The sequence below is a fragment of the Eulemur rufifrons genome, chromosome 30, assembly GCF_041146395.1.
Source record: "Eulemur rufifrons isolate Redbay chromosome 30, OSU_ERuf_1, whole genome shotgun sequence".
Classification (NCBI taxonomy): domain Eukaryota; kingdom Metazoa; phylum Chordata; class Mammalia; order Primates; family Lemuridae; genus Eulemur; species Eulemur rufifrons.
The window spans coordinates 79,407,981-79,432,474 of NC_091012.1; the positions used below are offsets into that span (position 1 = coordinate 79,407,981).

The 24,494-nt window shown below is 35.2% G+C and overlaps 1 protein-coding gene across 2 annotated transcripts in view; it reads right to left on the reverse strand.

Annotated features, from left to right (window-relative positions):
* DACH2 (dachshund family transcription factor 2) overlaps nt 1-24,494 on the reverse strand; it is a 638,422-nt gene that overhangs the window by 181,327 nt on the left and 432,601 nt on the right. For both annotated transcript variants that reach the window (XM_069463458.1, XM_069463457.1), the window contains one exon: nt 7,377-7,508. In XM_069463458.1, coding sequence (XP_069319559.1) covers nt 7,377-7,508 — 132 coding nt within the window. The remainder of the gene's footprint in view (nt 1-7,376; nt 7,509-24,494) is intronic.

A 24,494-nucleotide genomic window follows, 5' to 3' on the forward strand; every position in this document is an offset into this window, starting at 1 on the left:
CCATTCTTCTGTCTTCTTTTGAAAAGTTTCCATTCATGTCATTTGCCCACTTTTTGATAGGGTTGTTTGATTTTTTCTTGCTGATTTTCCTGAGTTCTCAACAGATTCTAGTTATCAATCCTTTATCAGATGTGTAGCATGTGAAAATTTTTTCCCATTCTGTAGGTTGTCTGTTTGCTGTTGTGACAGTTTCTTTGGCTGTGCAGAAGCTTTTTAATTTGATTAGGTCCCATTTATTTGGTTTCGTTGTTGCTGTGATTGCCTTTGGGGTAGTCTTCATAAATTTTTTGCCTAGGCCAATGTCTATAAGAATTTTTCCCACATTTTCTTCTAGAATTCTAATAGTTTCACACCTTAGGTTTAACTGAGGCACAAAGAGAGGAGGAGACTTGTTTGAAATCATAGAACAAAACTGTAGCAGAGCTAAGTATTTAGCATTAACATACAGAACTAAAAAATAATAGAGAAGCCAATACAGTAGATTCAATACAGGATAGATCTTCTCTCAAAATTGAAGTTCTGCTCTTTGTTCCATTAAGAGCCAAGTTGGATGCAAAACAAAGATGCAGGATTAGGAAGACCAGAATTGATTATAGGTTGGCTAACAAGATCTATAAGAACAGATCACATCGTTGTAAGTTATTCATTGTGAAGAAAAGAAAATGCTTAAACTAAACTCTGAGGTTCTTTTATGAAAAACAACCTTAATAACATTGACAAAACAAGAAGTCCTTAATCTACTACATGAGATATTAAGAGTACACATAATAAACAACTCCCCAGTAGTGAGAGTTGTTTACTTCTGGAATAAGTTTTTAGAAGAGTCTTGGAAAATATAATAGGTTCTCCTGGCTTACATTCCTATTAAAGGGGCCATAGGCACAGAATAAAGGTGGACAATATAGTAAAGGTGCACAATTCTATGAGGAAAACCTTCTAAAAACAGTTCTTGGTATCAGAATCTAATATAAACAAGCGTGCTTTACTTGATTCTCTAGAAACATCTTCTTCCATATCTAATGAGGTGTTTGTATAACATGAAGAGAGAAGGTAATCTTGGGATTTTCTAATTCCACTTTACAAGTTAATCAACCATATATACTCTAGTTCCTTCCACTATAACCTATATTTTCTAAAAGCTAAAATATTCAACATCTGCTCCACAGAAGCTAAACCAACACAAAATTCAGAACAAGCTGGTACTCAAAGGATAAATATTTACATGGTTATCATCTTTGATTCTCCAGAGAATGTCACTGTGCATAGTTCTTCCTGAACTAAGCAATGCAGTTAAATAATGCTCCATTTATTTCTAGAAGTAAATGGGCAACCCTGGAAGTCTTTGTTATATTTTTTTAAAAAAGAACCTGCTGCTGTATAACTATATTTCTGATTTGACAGCTACAATTATAATCACTCAGGCATCTATTTTCCACAAACTCTCCACAGCCATAACCTTTAGTGATTAATTATAAAGCTCCAGGAGCAATAGTACACAGACTAATTTCCTAAAACAATAAAAGACAGAATTTCTCATTTGGAGCTAAATTAAACACGAACAGGTTGTTATTCATGGTGAAATCTTGATGCAGAGTCATGGTGCAGCCATTATAGAAACTATTAAACAAAACTTCGAATCAAAGAAACTATAGGACTGTCTTCAAAGAGAAAGTGCTGTTCTTGCCTAAGAATATTCTAACTTCTATGTTTGCTTTTTCTTTTTAAGCCTAATGTTATTAACTCTATTTTCATCCTCTCCTGCCTCTGCTGTTACAGAATCATCCAAAAATATCAATTTAAGTAAAATATGAGGAGATATAAGAACCCCAGAAGGAAAATTTCTTTGCACTCACATTCAAACACATCAATTAAATACAGGATTTCTGTATTTTTAGGTCAGTGTCCTGCTTATTCAAGATGTGGTCAATAGACTTGGAAATTTCCTTAAGTCATGGAGTAAGTGCTCTGTAACTACCCTTATTGATTTTTTCTGAAGAAAAAAATGCACAATGGTTGATTCTCAAACCTCTGGGAAAATGTTACGTTACTACACATTCTCCTGTTAAGTTCAAGTGTGAAAAAGATAATGTTTCAATCCATATTTTGATGAAACCAATCACAAATAAATGCCAAGACTTTCACAATTAAAGGGTAAAAGTCAAAAAGTCAATGGGTAATAAGGGGTTGGAATAAGAACTTACAAGTAATATGCCAAGAAAATGAAATATCATCCCTTTAAAAATGACAAATAGGAAAACATATTAATACCAACAGCAAAATTTTAATTGAATATTTGATATATCTTTATATCTGTCATACTTTGCCTTCTAGGGATTTAGCAACTAATAAGAATGATGAAATTGAATAGCAATCCTGCCACAATATGGCATTTAAATTAGAGAATATTGAAAGTTCACAACACACACAAAAAATGATAAATGTCTGAGATGATGGAATGCTAATTACCCAGATCTGATCATTATATATTGTATGTATCACAACATCACTATGTACCCCATAAATATGTGTAATTATTTGTGTCAATTTAAACTAAATAAATTAATAAGAACAAAAGCATGCTTCTTCTGAATTTAATAAGTTTTCTTTTTTTAGGTTTTCTGGTTACATAGATTATTGTGAGGATGGTTTATAAGAGCCAAAAAATGTCCTCTCAGGTAAAATGTTCATATGACCACAAGTAAATGGAATGAAGATACAGGAAAGCTTCATCAGAGAGTCCCTCACCAGGACAACACTCCTGCTTATTCCTCTCATCAAACGGGCAATTTTGCAAGAGTTTCAATGGGAAATCATTAGGCATCCATCTTACAATCCTGATTTGACTCCTTCTGACTTCTTTTGTTTCCTAATCTTGAGAAACTTTAAAGGCCACTCATTTTTTTTCAGTTAATAATGGAGAAAAGACTGCATTGACACGGTTAAATTCCCTGGACTAAAGGGCTGGTATAAAGAGTCCTGAACTTGATGGAGCTTATGTTGAGAAATAATGTTTGTATTTTTTATCTTTTAATTCCATTTTTCTATGAACTTTGAAGTTCGCTTGTATATATGCACCCCGTCTAAAGGGGAAAAATTCTTGTGACTACTTATGTTGACTTAATGTTGATCTTCTGTTTCTTAAGTTTATATATTTCAAATTGTGCCTTACAAATGCTGCTTATGATGGAGGGATAGGAAATATTCACACAGCTTGATTTCTGAGCTGGAACCTAAGCCATTGAGGTTATACATAAAAATGATAGGCAATTCTAAATCATATTTAGAATTTATTTGGAATATTTGTGGATCTAGAATGATTTTTAAGGCTTTATTAATTGGACACAGTTTCAGAACTCAAAGTGAAACATTTATTTTCTATACCTCACTTAATTGAAGAGAAAGAAGATAATATCAAGAAAGAATACCTATCAGAGTTAGAATCAAAATAGCAATGCTGAGATTAGATCTTGAGGTCAGGTCAGGTCTGACCTGAGGTCTGGTACCTATCTTGTAAACAAAACTTTGGTCAGGCCAAATTAAGGACAATCTTCTTTATCAGCTATATCTCCATCTCTAGAGTTATTGACTGAGATTCAATATCAAGGAAAAATATCCATTATGTAGTTTAGACTATACTAGAAAATCAATTAAAATGTTGGAGGAATAATGTTATGGCAGAAATATCATGGGACTATGAATCAGTATCAGCTCGTTCATTAACTATCTGTGTGACGACAAGCCAATTTCTCATCCTTCAAGCGTCATCTGTAGTATGAAGGGGTTGGATTTAATTATCTCAAGTTACTTAGAACTCTAACATTTGATTTTGGAAATATTTTTTAATAAGATTATAAACAATCGGTTCTTTATAGCTAATCTAAGAATGTAATTAATCAAAACTTTCTAGTCATCAAACATAAAATTTCCTCAAGCTGTATCCTCAATTCTTACCCAACTCCTAGAGATGGCCTGAGAGCTCTGAGAACAACTATTTGTAAACAACTGTCAGGGGAAAAGTACAGGCTGTTTAACACTTCATTCAGAGCCATCCATTTTCAGATTTTCACTTTCATATCCTTCAAACACTGGTTCAAATGCTACAGCCTACACTTGATTCTCTTTTTGACTTTATTAGAAGAAATTTCTTCTTTATATTCTCAGAAGACTTGGTTTCTCTTCTTGCTTTTATCACATTCCATCTCAGACTATAGTCATTTATATATTTATTTTTTTTTATCTCCTCTCCTACCTAGATCATAAGCTTTTGAAATCCACTGATTTTTGTCTTCTCTCCTCAGAGTACCAATATATTGCCTTTTTCACTGTTGGAATATTGTATATTATGGATACTTAATAAATATGAAAATTGAATTTTGTTGAGAATCATATTCAACAATTACTCTAATCCTTCATGGAATGGCTAAAAAATGGTCACTAACCACAATGCTCATTTTATTCACACATTTGCCCCTTATGGAATGTCTATAATTTGCTAGTCACTTCTATATGTACCACTGGAATCCTGTGTAACAAAGCTGAAAATAGCTGTATCATAATCTAATGCTCACTTCTCTGTCGCCACATAAACAATGAAAACATTCAATGTGTATTCCTCATGATACATCACAACTCAATTATTATTATCAAATTGACTGACTTTCTTTGCTCGATTAGATCTGGTACCTACCTTGTAAATAGCCTCGGTAGTTCTCCAAGACCTAGCTTTCCTTAAAGGTTAAATATACAATTTCCCAGTTCTACTTGAGTTATAAACATTCTGGAAGAATATGCCCATAACTAATAATCAGACCCTAAATGCTGTTAACTGTGATCTACCTTGTCAAGATTATCTATTTCCTTGCCTTCTTGGAAGGCACTAAAGTGGATGAGAGTCAAAAAAAGAAAAGTCAAGCCCATTCTTTGATCTCAGTTTAAAGCCTGAGACAGGAGACCCAGAGTGCATCAAAGACATACTAGTCCCCAGATTACAAAAAGAAATTCATATCTATAATTGTTTAAACAAATTTCAATTTATGAATGTTCACTTATGAAACTGTAGTTTATTATTTTCCATTAGAGCAGAGATTTCATTTATCCAGACTTTGAAAAACCTCAGGTACTTCATTTAAATCTATATAACAATAATTATAATCATACTATTTTAAGTCTGCTTCCCTTCATTACATCATAATAAGGATAATTAGATTATAATCTCTGCATGGTCAAGGATAGTGACTACTGTCACTCTATTTCTATAGCACCAAGTATAACATCATACACAGATGGTAACCTAATACTTGCTTTTATGACAATAATGCATATCTGCAGTTAGGCCAGGTTATATCTAGCCAGAAAAAATATTAACTATTTAGTAAGTTAGAAATTAGGCCGCTAATATATATCTCAAAATATTTTATGATGTATTGCTATAAAGGAGAAACAGAAATTTTGTAGAAAGTCTTTTTCTGAAACAGTATCCCTGAGACAAACATGACAGAAATTTCTGCATGAGTTCTCACTAATTTATATAGATACAAAACATTCCTTTATAACAAAATGGAATTATAAAAGGCTTATGGTTAAATATTGGTCATTTCTAAGACACTTTAAGATTTGATAGCCAAGGGCTAGGAGTGGTGGCTCATGCCTATAATCCTAACACTTTGGGAGGCCAAGGCAGGAAGATCACTTGAGATCAGGAGTTTGAGACCAGCCTGAGCAAGAGTGATACCCTGTTTCTACTAAATACAGAAAAAAAAATAGCCAGGCTTGGTGGCATGTGCCTGTAGTCCCAGGTACTTGGGAGGCTGAGGCAGGAGGATCACTTGAGCCCAGGAGTTTGAGGTTTCTGTGAGCTAGGCTGATGCCACAACACTCTAGCCTGGGCAACAGAGCAAGACTATGATTTGAAAGGCAGTATGAGTGAGGATTAGGAAATTTATCATCAGTTTTCTCACTTTATCCTCATTTTAACATTTTCTATTCCAGGGGATAGACAAAGTTAAATTACCATTACCAAACAGCATTGAAGAAGAGGTAGCATGTGGAAGGAGCAAACACTTTGGACTTAACCAGACATGAGATTGAAACTTAGGTCTGCAGTTTACTAGCATTGTGATTATGAGCAAAGATGAACCACCCTGTGCCTCTGTTTCCTGATCTGTAAAATGAGAGTTTTGGAAAATTCCTTTTCTTGGGATTTTGATAAAAATTAAATGAATTAATAATGAGAGATACTTAGTACATAGTAACTGGCAACTATTCTTACTGCCATTATTATTCTTTGCTTAGTGTTAATTTTAATCTTATCTATGGGTTGCTTCCACTTCCTGTAAATCCAGTAAATGTGCATTTTCCACTGATTCCTCAGTAAACTGCACCCAGGCTATATATAGAAAGAAAGTACCACTGCAAACACTGGTTGAAAAGCAATTCTCACTCTATAATTCAACATGAACACTGTAATTTCAGATGACGATATCTATACTGTATTAAAGTCAATCTCACAAACTTTGATTCAATAATTTCCCTCTTTAATTCCCCTTCCTGAAAAATAAAACCTTACCATGCTTAAACTTCTGGAAAACTAGAAGAGATGTAAGGCAGCTACCAATCTACTGATCACATTATATTGACTTTAACTGCAGAGTTAGTTTGGAAACCTGTGGATCCTAAGACTATCTTTAATTGCCCCTTATTTTTCTGCACTTAAAGCAAATCATATTTATTTATCCATCCATCCATTCATGTATGTTGATAGTTATAATCCTATCTACTTCCAAAAGAGATCTGAAGGGTCTTATCATCAAGGCCAAGGAACAATTATCATGGGTTTAAAAAAAAGTAGTAGAGAGGAGAGAACATTCCACTCTACAGTCATCTTTCCTTCTTTTCCTGCTCCTTGTTCTACCTCTTTTCTTTAGCTCCTGTTGATAATGCCTGGAGTCCGCCAGCACCTTCATTTGATAAGGTGGTCGAACTTCTACTGAAAACATTGAAGCCCAGCCAAACTGGATTCTCAGCATTGCCTTTCAGTGGTAAGCTATTTAGAGAAGAATAGAGTAAAAAACCTGGGATGAAGCTGGAGTGGATCAGCCTTTGGCAGGCAAAGAGCACCACATCTAGCATTATAAGAATTAGAATTCAATTCCATTGCAATAAAATAATGAAGGTAACTAAATGCTTCCAAAATGAGATTCTGACCTGTAATGGTTTTCTAATTCCCATGCACAAGTTAACAATAGGGCTAAGCAACCTTCTTAAGTACCCACTTATAGTCAAAGTATACATATTATTCTCCACCCCACCACCTCCTGACTCCCACCACACAAGAAAACAGTAAGATTCACCTGCCTGGTATTCCCAAAGACACTCACCCGTGTTAGAAATAAGATCATCAGGCTCTGATTCGGTCCCATTTTGGCTTCCATTTCCTTGAAGAGTATTCACAGACATAAGCTTCATCTTCTGCAGCTTCATTGCCTCAGCCATTGCTGCAGCTGTTATACCTAAAACCAGAACCAAACCTTTTAAAATTGGGACACTTTATTAATGTCATTGAAAGCTGGTTATACATTTATTTAATAGGGCTATGCTACAAAGTACAGGCCAAAATAAATTAAAATTGAATTTATGAATTTTTTAACAAAGTAATTTTCAACTCCTGTAATTCCTTTATCTTACAATGGACAGTTTGAAAATCCAAAAAAAGATTGAATGTAGATATGATCTCCAATTCAAAACACATAGAAAACAAGCCATATATAACAAAACCATAGCCAACATCACACTGAATGATGAAAAATTGAAAGCATTCCCACTTAGAATGGGAACGAGACAAGGTTGCCCGATTTCCCCACTGCTATTCCACATAGTGCTGGAAATTCTTGTAAGAGCAATCTGGCAAGAAAGCAGAATCAAGGGTGTACAACTGGGGAAAGAAGAGATCAAACTCTCTTGCTGATGATATGATATTGTATCTAGAAAACACCAAGGATTCAACCAAGAGACTCCTGGAATTTATAAATGAATTCAGTAAAGTCTCAGGATACAAAACAATACACACCAATCAGAGGCATTCATATATGACAATAACAGTCAAACAGAGAACCAAATCAAAGGCTCAATACCCTTCACAATAGCAACAAAGAAAATACAATACCTACGAATATATTTAACTAAGGAAGTAAAGGAACTCTATAGGGAGAACTATGAAACACTGAGGAAAGAGATAGCAGAGCACGTAAACAGGTGGAAAACCATACCATGCTCATGGATCAAAAGAATCTACATTGTTAAAATGTCTATACTACCAAAGTGATCTACAGATTCAATGCAATCCCTATTAAATTACCAACATCATTTTTCACAGATATAGAAAAAAATAATTTTACACTTCTTATGGAACCAGAGAAGACTCCGTTTAGCAAAAGCAATTTCAGGCAATAAGAACAAAATGGGAGGTATTAATTTACCAGACTTCAAACTATACTACAAGGCTGTGGTTATTAAATCAGCGTGGTATTGGCGCAAGAACAGAGACATAGACCAGTGGACCACAACTGAAAATCCAGTTATAAAATCATCCTCATATGGCCATCTAATCTTTGACAAAGCAGACAAAAACATACACTGGGGAAAAGAATCCTTATTCAATAAATGGTGCTGGGAAAACTGGATAGCCACATGTAGAAGACTGAAACAAGATCCACATCTTTCGTCTCTCACAAAAATCAACTACTGGTGGGTAACAGACTTAAATCTAAGGCATGAAACTATTAGAATTCTAGAAGAAAATGTGGGAAAGACTCTTATAGACATTGCCCTAGGCAAAGAATTTATGAAGAAGACCCCTAAGGCAATCACAGCAACAAGAAAAATAAATAAATTGGACCTGATCAATTTAAAAAGTTTCTGCACAGCGAGAGAAACTGTCACGAGAGCAAACAGACAAACTACAGAATGGGAAAAAATTTTCCATGCTACACATGTAATAAAGTGCTGATAACTAGAATCTATTTAGAATTCAAGAAAATCAGCAAGAAAAAAATCAAACAACACTATCAAAAAGTTGGCAAAGGACATGAAACTTTCCAAAAGAAGACAGAATAATGACCAAGGAACATATGGGAAAACCGCTCAATTTCTCTAATCATCAGAAAAATGCAAATCAAAACCCAATGAGATATTACTTATCTCGAGTGAGAATGGCCTTTATCAAAAAGTCCCATAACAATAAATGTTAGTGTGGATGCAGAGAGACAGGAACAGTCAGACACTGCTGGTAGGACTGCAAACTAGTGCAACCTCTGTGGAAAGCAATATGGAGATACCTTAAACAAATACAAGTAGACATACCATTTGACCCAGCAATCCTACTATTGGGCATCTACCCAAAAGAACAAAAGACATTCTATAAAAAAGACGTCTGCACTTGAATGTTTATAGCAGCACAATTCACAATTGCAAAGATGTGGAAATAACCCAAGTGCCCATCAATACATGATTGGATTAATAATATCTGGTATATGTATACCATAGGGTACTACTCAGCTATAAGACACAATGGTGGTCTAGTACCTCTTTTATTTTCCTGGATAGAGCTGGAACCCATTCTACTAAGTGAAGTATCCCAAGAATGGAATAATAAACACTACATGTACTTACCATCAAATTGGTTTCACTGATTGTCACCTAAGAGCACATTTAGGAATAACATTAATCGGGTGTCAGGCAGATGTGAGGGATGGGGAGGGGATGGGTGTATACATACATACTGAATGTGATGTGCACCATCTAGGGGATGGACACACTTGAAGCTCTGATTTGTGGGGGAGGGGGTCAAGGGCAATATACATAACCTAAACTTTTTTACCTCCATAATATTCTGAAATTAAAAAAAGGTAGTGAAATGAAAACTGTTTTAAACATTCCAAGACTCTTTCTAATGTACTCTGGTGTCTTCTAAGAGCTTTGGACTGTTATTTTAGATAGAACTCACTATGTAGTAAATTCCATCTAAAACAACATTGTCAGCGAAAGCACTGTGACATGCTAGAAGGAACCCCTTTCTAGTGCATATACTTGTTGGCACTTCTGCTAAAGGATTGGTTGTCTAGACTATGAGAATCAGCTTAGAAGGGAGGGTGAGGAGGAGAAAATGATTTCAGGTAGTTTCAAACTTTTATACACTGAGTGGTGAAATGAAAACGTCATGCCACCTCTACAGCCAACCCCTGTGGTATAATTACATTGTTTTGGATAAATATAAAGTAGCTAAAAAAAGACTTTCTGCTTAATGATATAAAGAGGTAGGGAGGAAATGGCCATAGAGAAAAAGTGAATGTGTAGATTTTAAGTTCTTTCTCCTAAGAAGTCTTTATCAGGCAGCACCACAAAGACATATAGTGAAACAGGTACTAAAAATAACCTATCAATCCTCCTCCAACAATGCCCTTCAAAAAGTTTAATGAATTCAACTTAATTATTTTTAGATAATATCCAAATCCCTAACCATCTACTGGTGGACTGCAGCCATGGGCCAAAAAGTAAAAGAAAACTATGAGAGATTGTAAAACAGCACTTCAGAATTCAGCTAAATCCATTCTACCATGCAAAATCCATTCAAGGAAAAGAAAAAAGATATTGGTTGTTTCAAAAAGAAAACATAATTGCCATCAGAAGATCCTGATTTTAAGACATAGGGTGAATCCTTATCAAAGTTGTAAGGGTAAGTGTGTACAGCCTAGACTATCTAACTGTGTATGCTTCATAGAATAGTTAAGGTTCTATTTTGCCACTCTGTACTCTTTATGATGCATGTAAAACTCATAATGAAGCAAACGTTTCATCACAATGGATTGTCTCTAAATCATGGCAAAGAAAAGATCTGAAAGAAAATTGCTTCAGTCTCTAAACTGATGACATATACATTTGCACATTATTCAGATAGTCTGATATATTTTCTTGCCATATGTAATTTACCTTTACTGATTCAAATCCCCTAAATAACTTGTCTAGCCCCAAGGATAAGTCTGGGCAGAAAATATGATGGCAATAATTTAAAGATAGGGACTCTACTTAGGACTGCCAGAGCTGAGTACCACATAACCAAAATTGTATCAGTAAAAGTTTCCAGAATTTACACATTGGCTCCTCAGAACTAGATCCTGACTATGACAATTATTGGTAATCAATAGCTATTTCATTATTTATAGCATAAGTAAAGTATTTCTGTGAACAATATATGGCTTCTAACTGTGAAAACTAAGGTTGATTAATATCTAAACCATTCTGTAAAAGAAAAATTCCAGGTAACATGTGTTTCATACAATGACACTAAGAGAATTAATGAGCAAGATTCCACACATATTTTCAATTCATAGAAAATATGGTAAGTTCATATATATATATATATATTCTTCTAAGCAAATGTTATCCATATGACACCACTGAAGAAAACGTGAGAAAATTTTTAAAATAAAGTTAAGGTGGAAGAGAAGAATATGGATGACCAGAGATATAGGCTGCCAGATTGTCTCAAAAAGAAGGAAAACTTTTAGATTAAAAAAAAACCAAAAAGACATATATCGGGTGTAATTCTGAGGGAAAAGTGCCAGAACCTACCAGAAATTCCACAGGAAGAAGTTTCAGAGCAGAACAAGACAGAGCAAGATATAAGCATAGATCAACTCCCAAGAGGCTTAGAGCATAGAGAAAAGGGAAGGTGGAGTTTTGTTTCACCTTTATGCAGAGCTCTGGAAGTCAGTGGGCTCCCCAATGGCTGGAGAGCCTTTCTACCCTCACCAGCCAAAGGCTTCTTCCACCAGTGAAATGGGAGCCTCTTGAGGACAAAGCACCAGGCTGCCAGCCCACTCGAGGTCCCTTCTCATCACCACATACCCAAGCTAAGATGAAAGGTGCCATATTGCTTCTCCACCCACTCTGACCTATGTCCTTCCCCGGGAGCTTTGGCCACTCAGTTTTTTTAATTTGTTCTTTATTTTTTATTCTATTATTTTCAAGTATATATATATATATATATATTTCAGAATATTACAGGGGTAGAAATATTTAGGTTTCAAATATTGCCTTTACCCCATCCAAGTCAGAGCTACAAGTGTGTCCATCCCCCAGAAACTGCTCACCCCACGCATTAGGTATGAATATACACATCCCGTCTGCTCCCCACAAACTACCCGACACCCAGTGAAAGTAACTACCATATATGCACATAAGTATTGATCAATTAAGAACAATTTGATAGTGAGTACATGTGGTGCTTGTTTTTCCATTCTTGTGATACTTCACTTAGTACAATGGGCTCCAGCTCCATCCAGGATGATACAAGAGGTGCTACATCACCATTGCCTTTTGTGGCTGAGTAGTACTCCATGGTATACATATACCACATTTTATTAATGCACTCATGTATTGATCAGCACTTGGGCTGATTTCACATCTTTGCAATTATGAATTGTGCTACTATAAACATTCAAGTGCAGAAGTCTATTTATAGAACGACTTTTTGTCCTCCGGGTAAATACACAGTAGTGGAATTGCTGGATCAAATAGTAAGTCTACTTTTAGCTCTATGAGATATCTCCATATTACATTCCATAGAGTTTGTACTAGTTTTCAGTCCCAGCCCGAAATGTATGAGTGTTTCAATCTCTCTGCATGCATGCCAACATTATTGTTTTGTGACTTTTTGATAAATGCCATTCTCACTGGAGTTAAGTGATATCTCATTATGGTTGTGATTTGCATTTTCCTGAAGATTAGAGATGTTGAGCATTTTTCATATGTTTCCTGGCTATTAGCCTGTCTGCTTAGGAAAACTTTCTGTTCATGTCCTTTCGCCAATTTTTAATAGGGCTGTTTGATTTATTCTTGCTGATTTTCCTGACTTCTATATAGATTCTAGTTATCAGCCCTTTTTCAGACGTGTAGCATGTGAATACATTCTCCCTTTCTATATGTTGTCTGGTTGCTCTAGTGATAGTTTCCTTGGCTGTGCAAAAGCTTTTTAATTTGATCAGATCCCTTTTACTTATTTTTGTTGTTGCTGTGATTGCCTTTGGGATCTTCTTCATAAATTCTTTGCCTAGGCTGATGTCTATAAGTGTTCCAACATTTTCTTCTAGAATTCTAACAGTTTCATGCCTTAGGTTTAAGTCTGTTATCCACCATGAGTTGACTTTAGTAAGAGTTGAGAGGTGTGGATCCTGTTTCAGTCTTATACTTGTGGCTATCCAATTTTCTAAGCATCACTTATTGAATAAGGATTCTTTTTCCCAGTGTATGTCTTTGTCTACTTTGTCTAAGATCACATGGCTATATTAGGATGGTCTTATATCTGGGTTTTCAGTTCTGTCCCATTGGTCTATATCTCGTTCTTGTGCCAGTACCATGGTGTTTTGCTTACTATAGCCTGTAGTATAGCTTATTTTCTGGTAAAGTGATACCTCCCAATTTGTTCTTTGGGCTTAAGTTTGCTTTGGCTATATGGGGTCATCTCTGGTTCCATATGAAGAGTAGAATTATTTTTATCGATCTGCAAAAAATGATGTTGGTATTTTACTAGGGATTCCATTGAATCTGTAGATCACTTTGAGTAGTATAGACATTTTAACAATGTTGACTCATTTAATAATGAACATGATATGGTTTTCCACCTGTTTATGTCCTCTGCTATTTCTTTTCTCAGTGTTTCATAGTTCTCCCTGTAGAGGTCTATCACCTCCTTAGTTAAATGTATTCCCAAGTATTTTATTTTCTTTCTTGCTATTGTGAAGGGTATTGAGTCAATGATTTGCTTCTCAGTTTGACTGATGTTAGCATATATGAATGCTACTGATTTGTGCATATTGATATTGCCATCTGAGTCTTTACTTAATTTGTACATCAATTCCAGTAGTCCCATGGCAGAATCTTTGGGGTTTTCTATATATAAGATCATATGATTAACAAAGAGCAATGGTTTGAACTGTTCTGCCCCAGTTTTGATGCCCTTGATTTCCTTCTCTTGTCTAATTGCTCTGGCTAGAACTTCCAGCACTATGTTGAATAGAAGGGGCGATAGAGGGTAACCTTGTCTGGTTCCAGCTCTAAGCGAGAATGCTTTCAATTTTTTTCCCTTTCAGTATGATGTTTGCTTTGGGTTTGTTGTATATGACTTTTATCAATTTGAGGTAAGTCCTGTCTAAGCCTATTTGTTAAGCATGCTTATCACAAAGGGGTGTTGAATTTTGTTGAATGCTTTTTCTGTATCTATTGAGAGGATCATATGGTATTTGTTTTTACTTGTATTTATGTGGTGAATTACATTTATAAATTTGCATATGTTGAACCATCCTTGAATCTCTGGAATGAATGCCACTTGGTCATGATGGATTATTTTTTTTGATAAGTGCCTGAATTGAGATTGCAAGGATTTTACTGAAAATTTCTGCCTCTATATTCATAAGGAACATTGGTCTATAGTTTCTTTTTTGTTGCATCCTTTCCTGGTTTTGCTAGCAGGGTGCTCTTGGCTTCATAAAATATTCTGTGGAGGATACCTTCCTTCTTGATGTTGTGGAATAATTTCTGCAGCATCGGCACCATTTCTTCTTTGTAGGTGTGATAAAATTTTGGTGTGAATCCTTCTGGTCCAGGACTTGTTTTAGGAAGGTATTTTTATTGCTGCTTCAATTTTGGTACTTGGTATTGGTCAGTTCAGGAATTCTATTTCTTCCTATTGAGCCTAGGGAGGCTGTGTGTTTCTAGTAATTTGTTCATTTCCTCCATGTTTTCATGTTTATGTGCATAGAGATTTTTATAATATTTATAGATGACATTTTCTATGTCTGTGGTAACAGAAGTAATTTCTACTTTTTATTCCTGATTGAGATTATTAGAGTCCTTTCTTTTCTGTTTCTGGTTAATCTAGCAAGAGATTCGTCAGTTTTGTTTATTTTTTTCAAAGAACCAACTTTTTGCTTTATAAATTTTTCATATAGTTTTTCTGTTATCAATTTCATTTAGTTCTGCTCTGTTTCTGGTTATTTCTTTTATTCTAGTTTGTTTTAGGATCTGTTTGCTCATCCTTTTCCAGTTCTTTGAGAAAACTCATTAGATTCTTTATTTATGGTATTTCTTTCTTTTGGATATAGGCATGTATAGATATAAATTTTCTTCTCAGGACTGCTTTAGCTGTGTCCCACAGATTTTGATAACTTGTGTCTCCTTTATCATTTAGTTCATCTTTTGTAATTCCATCTTTGTTTCCTCCTTAACCCAATAATCATTCAGCAGAAGGTTTTCTAGTTTCTATTACTTTGTTTAGAGATGAGTGTTTCCATTGGAGTTGGTTTCTAATTTTATTGCACTGTGGTCTGAGAAGATTCATGGTATAATTTGTATATTATTAAATTTGTTGGTACATGTTTTGTGTCCTAGGATATGTTCAATCTTAGAGAATCTCCCATCTCAAACCAGCAAACACTGAGGAAGTTCATCAAGACAAGGTCCCCCAGGAAGTACTCAGAACAGTGTCCACATAGATCCGCACAATAGACACTCACCAGTGTAAAGTCGACCAAAAGCTAAAGGTCAAAGGCCAGATACCACAATGGCTCAAGAGATAAAACATAGCAATAAAGTTCTACTCAACATGATGAACAGAAATCCAACCCACTTTTTAGTTATTTCAATAAATGTGAATGGCTGGAACTGCCCACTAAAGAGACATAGTCTGGCCAAATGGATAAATATACACAAGCCAAGTATCTACTGTTTTCAGGAAATACATCTAACCCACAAGGATGCATTCAGACTCAGGGTGAAGGGATGAAAGACAATATTCCATGTAAATGGAAACCATAAGATAGCTGGTGTACCAGTTCTGATTTCAGATAACCTAGACTTCAAATCAACAAAAGTAATGAATGACAAAAATTGCCATTATATAATGCTTAAGGGTACAATTCAACAAGAAGACATCACACTTATAAATATTTATGCACCTAACTCAGGTGCACCTAGATTCATAATACAAATCCTATTTGATCTAAACAAAATGATAAACAGCAGCACCATAATAGCTGGGGAATTCAATATCCAAATTAAGAACTCAATACCCTTCAAAATAGCAACAAAGAAAATAAAATACCTAGGAATATATTTAACTAAGAAGGTAAAGGACCTCTATAGGGAGAATTATGAAACACTGAGGAAGGAATTCGCAGAACATGTAAATAGGGGGAAAATCATACCATGCTCATGGATCAGTAGAATCAACATTGTTAAAATGTCTATACTGCCCAAAGTTATCTACAGGTTCAATGCAATCCCTATTAAATTACCAACATCTTTTTTCACAGACATAGAAAAAATAATTTTATGCTTTGTATGGAACCAGAGAAGACCCCGTTTAGCAAAAGCAATCTTAAACAACAAAAACAAAATGGGAGGTATTAATTTGCCAGACTTCAAACTTTACTACAAGGCTGTGGTTCTTAAAACAGCCTGGTACTGGCACAAGTGCAGGGACACAGACCAGTGGAACAGAACAGAAAATCCAAATATAAAACCATCCTCATATAGCCATCTAATCTTTGACAAAGCAGACAAAAACATACTCTGGGGAAAAGATTCCTTATATTTTTTATTTATTTAAGAATATTATGGGTTCTAAATAGATTCTTGTTATCAGTCCTTTATCTGATGTGTAGTATGCGAAAATTTTTTCCCATTCTGTAGGTTGTCTATTTACTCTTGTGACTGTTTCTTTGGCTGTGCAGAAGCTTTTTAATTTGATCAGGTCCCATTTATTTATTTTTGTTGCTGCTGTGATTGCCTTAGGGGTCTTCTTCATAAATTCTTTGCCTAGGCCAATGTCTGTAAGAGTCTTTCCTACGTTTTCTTCTAGAATTCTAATAGTTTCTGACCTAAGGTTTAAGTCTGTTAACCACCGTGATTTGATTTTTGTGAGGGGTGAGAGCTGTGTGTCCTGTTTTAGTCTTCTACATGTGGATATCCAGTTTTCCCAGCACCATTTATTAAATAAGGAATCTTTTCCCCAGAGTATGTTTTTTTCTGCTTTGTCAAAGATTAGATGGCTATATGAGGATGGTTTTATATTTGGATTTTCTGTTCTGTTCCACTGGTCTGTGTCTCGGCACTTGTGCCAGTACCAGGCTGTTTTTAGAACCACAGCCTTGTAGTAAAGTTTGAAGTCTGGCAAATTAATACCTCCCATTTTGTTTTTGTTGTTTAATATTGAACTCAGGAAAATCAGTAAGAAAAAATCGAACAACCCTATCAAAAAGTGGGCAAAGGACATGAATAGAAATTTTTCAAAAGAAGATATAAAAATAGCTAACAAACATATGAAAAAGTGTTCAACATCTCTAATCATCAGGGAAATGCAAATCAAAACCACAATGAGATATCACTTAACTCCAGTGAGAACGGCCTTTATCAAAAAGTCCCAAAACTATTCATGTTGGCGTGGGTGTGGAGAGACAGGTACTCTCATACACTGCTGGTGGGACTGTAAACTAGTGCAGCCCCTGTGGAAAGCAATGTGGAGATACCTTAAACAGATTCAAGTAGACCTACCATTCGATCCAGCAATCCCATTACTGGGCATCTACCCAGAAGAACAAAAGTCATTCTATATAAAAAAGACACCTGCACCCGAATGTTTATAGCAGCACAATTCACAATCGCAAAGATATGGAAACAACCCAAATGCCCATCGATTCATGAATGGATTAGCAAAATGTGGTATATGTATACCATGGAATATTACTCAGCTATCAGAAATGATGGCGATATGGCATCTCTTTGGTTCTCCTGGAGTGAGCTGGAACCCATTCTATTAAGTGAAGTATCCCAAGAATGGAAAAACAAGCACCACATGTACTCACCAGCAAACTGGTTTCCCTGAGAGCACATTTGGGATTCACACCAATTGGGTATTGGACAGAGGTCGGGGCTGGGTGGAAGGGATGGGTGTATACCTACTTGATGAGTGCGATGCGCACTGCCTGGGGAATGGACACGTTTGAAGTTCTCTCTGGGGGGGATGGGGTGGGGGGAGGGGAGGAGTGCACACCTACATGATGAGAGTGATGTGCACTGTCTAGGAAATGGACACAACTAAAGCTCAGACTCGGGGGGATGGGGAGGCATGGGCAATGTATATAGCCTGATCTTTTGTACCCCCTTGATGAGCTGAAAAACAAACAAAAAATAAAAAAAAAAAAAAAAAGAATATTATGGGGGTGCAATCATTTTGGGTACATATAATGCTTTTCCCTCACCCAAGCCAGGGCTGCAAGCTCGCCCTTCCCCCATACTGTGTGCACTGCATCCATTCATTGTGAGTTTACCCACCACCACCGCCACCCTCCTACCTGAATGGCACCCGATGAATACTACTTCCATGTGAGCACCATAGTGTTGATCAGTTAGTGCCAATTTGATGCTGAGTACATGTGCTGCTTGTTTCTTCATCTTTGTGACACCTCACTTCATCCAGGATAATATAAGAGGTGCCAGTACACCACTGTTTTTTATTGTCGAGTAGTATTCCATGGTATATTTATACCACATTTTATTAATCTACTCATGTATTGATGGTCACTTGAGTTGTTTCCACATTTTTGCAATTGTGAATTGTGCTGCCATAAATATTCGAGTGCAGATGTCTTTATTGTAGAATGTCTTTATTTTTCCTTTGGGTTGATGCCTAGTAGTGGGATTTCTGGATCAAATGGTATTTCTATTTTTAGCTCATTGAGGTATCTCCAAATTACTTTCCACAGGGGTTGTACTAATTTGTATTCCCATCAACAGTGTGAGAATGTTCGTATCTCTCCATATCCATGCCTGCATTTGTTCTTTTGGGACTTTTTGATAAAGGCCATTCTCAATGGAGTTAAGTGATATACCATTGTGGTTTTGATTTGCATTTTCCTAATGATTAGAGATGTCAACCACTTTTTTTTTTATATATTTGCTGGCCATTATTCTGTCTTCTTTTGAAACGTTTCTTTTTATGTCCTTTGCCCACTTTTTGATGGAGTTGTTTGATTTTTTTTCTTGTTAATTTTCTTAAGTTCTGTATAGGTTCTTGTTAACAGCCCTTTATTGGATGTGTAGCATGCAAATATTTTTTTCCCATTCTGTAGGTTATCAGTTTGCTCAAGGGATAGTTTCCTTGGCTATGCAGAAGGTTTTTAATTTGATCCGGTCCCATTTAATTATTTTTGTTACTGTTGTGATTGCTTTGGGGGTCTTCTTCATAGATTCTTTGCCTAGGCCAATGTCTATGAGTTTTCCTAGCATTTTCTTCTAGAATCCTTAAGGTTTCATGCCTTATGTTTAAGTCTGTTATCCATCGTGAGTGGATTTTTGTGAGACGTGAGAGGTGGGGATCCAGTTTCAATCTTTTGCATGTGATATTTACAACCTCCTCCAGTCTACCGCCACCTATCTTTATAGGCAGAGCTTCTACTCTTTTCCATCATATACCCACTACTCTAATATACGTAACACTCTGTTACTGATACAAACATGGTACTTGCTCATTTTCACACCTTCGCTGATTTGCCTTTTTTGCCAAGAATACTTTTATCCCTGTCTTGCCAACTACAGCCTAGCAAAGCTTTAAAATACAACTTAAATGCCACCAACTCCAAAAATTTTCTTTAATTTCCACAAATGGAAATAATTATTCTCTTCTTTGAATTTTCCCATAGTACTATACATATTTATATAAACATATTTATCCCTATCTGCCTTTTATTATGATTATATCTACAAGTCTCACTTTCCCACCTAAAACAAGGGCTGGGAAGGTTATTAAAAGGGCACTGACTATGTCTTATTCAGCTTTGTATTCACAGCAGAATATAGAATAGTATTTCATAGGTAGGCAGTATTTGATAAATACATGCTTAATGAATTTACCATTTTATAAAATAGAGGTTCAGTAAAGGTGATATAAAGATCCTCAATACATAGAATGTAGTTAAAAATTGGTAAACAGTACTCACAAATATAACTACACAGACATCAAACATCATTTTTTCCCTTTTAATTCCACTAATCATCATGTGCTGTCATGTCTCTTGTATCTTTAATAAAACATGAAAATTTCCTTATACTTTACTTAATCGATGACAGGTAGAATGAAAAATGCATAATCCTTCCTAGAGGTATTGAGACATTTTTAAACAAAGTTTTTTTAATATTTTTAAATATATATTATTTAAATAGGTTGAAAGAAGTATTTGCCCTTTATTAAGTATGGAGTAGTTATGACTGGTGAGGAGAAAATTACATTACAAATGAGCAGCTATCTGTAATCAAATTACAAGGCATTTTTATCAAAAGACCTAAATAGGCAGCAGACTGACCAGTTAACACGTTTCCACTGACCTGAGGGAATTTTTTTTCCAGTTAATAGCTTCTGAAGAATGCTTCCTTTTGATTCTTGTCTCTGACACAAAAATGATTGTCCCATTTAACCAGTCTTCTATCACATATATCAGAGAATTCTATTTACTCACAGACTACTGGAACATTAAAACACAATAGAGTGATTGTCTCTAGAAGAAAAATTTAAAGATTGACTTATTTTTTACCCCAAAAGGGGGTTGAGATCAAAAGCTAACTTTAATAGATGTTTGACTAAGGTCATACTCCTAGGAAATGGAACACTGAAGATGAAAGAAGAGAAACAGGTTTGGCTTTTGATCTCAGCCAAATCCATTTGGCATTGTTCAGGTTTTATATAATGCTTCAGTTTTAGGTGGTATCATGACTGAAATGAATTGGATTTCTTCTTCAGGGTTTAATAGCTCTATATTACTTTGGCATTTAGCAAAGTTTAACAAAAGAGATTTGTACTTTCAGAACTGGTATTGTAGTACTGGTTGTAAACAGGTTTTCTTCTTCTACAAGTACCCCTATCATATGACATACATGACAGATTTTCAAAATATACAAAAGGGAGCTAAAAAACAAATTCCTATGAAATATTCTTCAAATAAAATCATAATTGAGGTCACCAAAATTTGTTAATGACAAAGAGCCTTATTTTTAAGCTACATTATTTTGAATGTACATTTCCTATGAACAGTTTGCTACTTTGTAGCTCAGCATTGGACAGAACCAAAGTAAGAGAAAAAAATAACTGTTACTGAACACCCACTACTATATGTGAAGCACTATTTAGAAAATCTACACAAATTATCTTATTTGATCTTCAAAATAACTCTAGAAAAATGCAAGAACTATTATGTCAATTATACAGATAAGAAGAGTGAGAGCAGGAGAGATTGTCTGTCTTGGGCAAGATCACATAGCAAATAAATAATAAGGCAGGATTTGAACCAAGCTCTAACTTCAAAGTTCTATTCTTTCCATGGCGCTTTTTGATTATGTAAAATGCTAGAACCAAAAATAATTTATTTTTTTAGTTCCATGAATTAAGTGATTCTCAGAACTATCACAATAAATCATTTAAGCTTATACATCCACCATGGAGCATTATTCGTGATATGGGTGAAGAGTTATACCATTTAATTTATTAAGCACTTGTCTAGATAACTCATGTCTCATCTCCTCAAATTATGTTTTGTCTAATGTTTACAGATTATCATTGAGGGTTGAGGGTATTGTTTCTTATTGCTTGAATTATCCTAATAATTGTCTCAATGTGCCATTTCTCTTTGCAGGGGCAAGCCGCGATAAGTATCTGCATTTTGTAATTATTTGAAAAAAAATAAAATGAGTGCTTTCTTGGTGATAGCATCCCACCATTTATCAATACCCTTTATTCAATGGATTTTTTTTTTAAAGAAAAGGATCACACAAAGTTCAGTGTTTCTAATGAGGAGCTGGAGTTTCCAAATTAATAGATTAGCGAATGTTTTTAGAAGAAAGTAGAAAAAGGTCAAAGGAAACACATATAACAGCCTCTTCTTAACATATCTGAAACATTTCGACATGTTAACAGACAGATCCATAGTTATTATGTCACACTAGCCTCTAAAAAGGGGGATGTCAATCAAAAAGATTAAGGACTCTCTGTACTAAAAATTGACAGCTACCCAGAATTAGAGATCATCTCAAAACTACTTGTCTTTGAAAAACATGGGGTAGATTAGGATATCCTCTTTCTCTCTTTTGTTTTATTTTCTTTGCTGGTGAAAAGATTATGTAGTGACATTTATTCCCCTCCTGCACTGATTCCACTGCTTAGTCCCTAACTCTAGCCCTTTCACAGTCCTTCTCAATTGCAAACAGAGGACACGGTGGAGAAAATAATAAGAGAACTTCATAATTATTCTCTGGAATAAATCAAAATTTAAATATCTAGAAGATAGAAAGCTCAGATTAAAATACTTTTGAGACTTAGGGAAGTTACCATATGTTTGGCATTCCCATTTCAAAGGGAAAACAGGCCAATATGTCAGGGCAATACAGCGGATGTTTTAGCAGTTATATTCTGATCCCTTTTTCATGAATGTCAGTGTGAAGAAGCTAGGGAAGGCTGATGTTGATGTTGCCCATGGAAAAGAAAGAACTCTTCCCCATATTTCAAAAACAATTATACAACTCCATTCCTGAAAGTGACAAGGAACCAGGCACAATGGAGAGTCTCAGCAGTTAACTGATTGAACATGCCATACTAGTTTATCTACATCTTTGTCTATGCACAACTTTAAAGGCAACTAACTTTTCCATTTTGAACGTTATGACCATAAAAGCCTAGTTAACAGTTGGCTGGAATCATCTTACCTTTACTGCCAAAGGGTGAGGGTAGGGGAAGAGGGAATGAAACATTTCAGTAACTGAAACCCCTAAATAAAGTAAAATTTAACCACTTTCATTGATTCTGTATATATTGTAATATAATAAGTTTGGAAATTCATTCTTCAGGCATGGCTGTATTCCCCATATCAATCAGAGTTAAAGTTGGCGACCAATGTAGAACATTCAATGAATACAAAGAAGCATATTTTAGATTTCTGGTAATTCTTCCCAGTAAAACTCATTAGAAAGCTCAGTAGCTATATATATCAAAAACTGAAATAAATTCATTTTAGTTTAACATAGTTTTTGATTATAAAATTAGGGTGAAAAATTTGTGACTAATAAAACCATGTTTTTAAATCTTTTTGACCATATTTATTTGGAATATTTTGTATTTCAGTCTCTGAAGCCTTAACAAACAGAACGCTACTTCTCACATCTATCTACCTTCCAACTGCATTATACTTTCCTTATTTATAATGACTTGGTAGTGTAAGCATTTAATGCATGCCTACATTAGCACAACTCTAAGCATTTTCATTTTTTAAATGTGATTTAACAGAGTGATTGTAATGCAACGTTTCATGATACAGTAACTAAGGTAAAGTATTATATTATCAGCCCAAGCACAATTGATATGGTATCTTTCTGTTCATTCAGCAATTTACTTGCACAGTTCGTGTGCAGAAAAGATGATAGGTGAGTATTATGCAGTATCTGTAATCCTAAGGACCACGGTTTATTTAACAGCACTGTTAGTCAAGAGTGATGGCTTGAATAAATCTCAATAGCTTATTGCTAATGCCACAGAGGGTATAGGGTGATTCTCAAAATAGTTTCTTTCTTATAGGTAGAAAAATCTTGGAGTAAATAATTTGTGTATTTTACACTAGGTTAAACCATTTCTCCCATATCCTCCCTTGTCCCCACTGATATCATTAAGAAGAAATTCACACAGAATATTGGCCTTCGGGTGCTTTATTTGGCTTCAGGATTACTTGGTTGAATGTTTTCTTTAAGATGTAAGAAAGAAGGAAATATAGAAGATAAAATATTACATATGGCAGTTTCCCAAGTCTAAACCATAGATATTCAACTACAACAGACATGGATTTTTCAAAGGAAATTTTTACATAGTGTTATTTTGTGCCTTTATGTAGTAGGGTTTCTGAAAGACCTACTCAAACAGATATCTGAATATTTCATCTTCTCTTATTTCTTTACAAACATGTTTTTAAGATCCTAATTAAATTGATGATTCAGTTTCTTTGGTAGCAGTGACAAATTTTTTATGGAACAATATATATTCTATTAATAGTACTTATTCATGTTAACATGCATTCAATTCCTGTTATGCAAACCTAGATGTTTATCTAGGAAAACAAAATGAAAAAACAATTTGGGGTTTCCATGGCAAGATAGCAGACCAGAAGCAGCCTGCACAGGTCTCTCTCAAGGAGAGATTCAAAAGATGCAGGTAGACTGGGCACAGTGGTTCACACCTATAATCCTAGCACTTTGGAAGGCTGAGACTGGAGGATTGCTTGAGGCCAGGAGTTTGAGACCAGCCTGTGAGACCCTGTCTCTACAAAAAAATAAAAAAACTAGCCAGACATGGTGGCATGTGCCTATAGTTCCAGCTACTCAGGAAGCTGAGGAAGGAGGATGGCTTGAGCCCA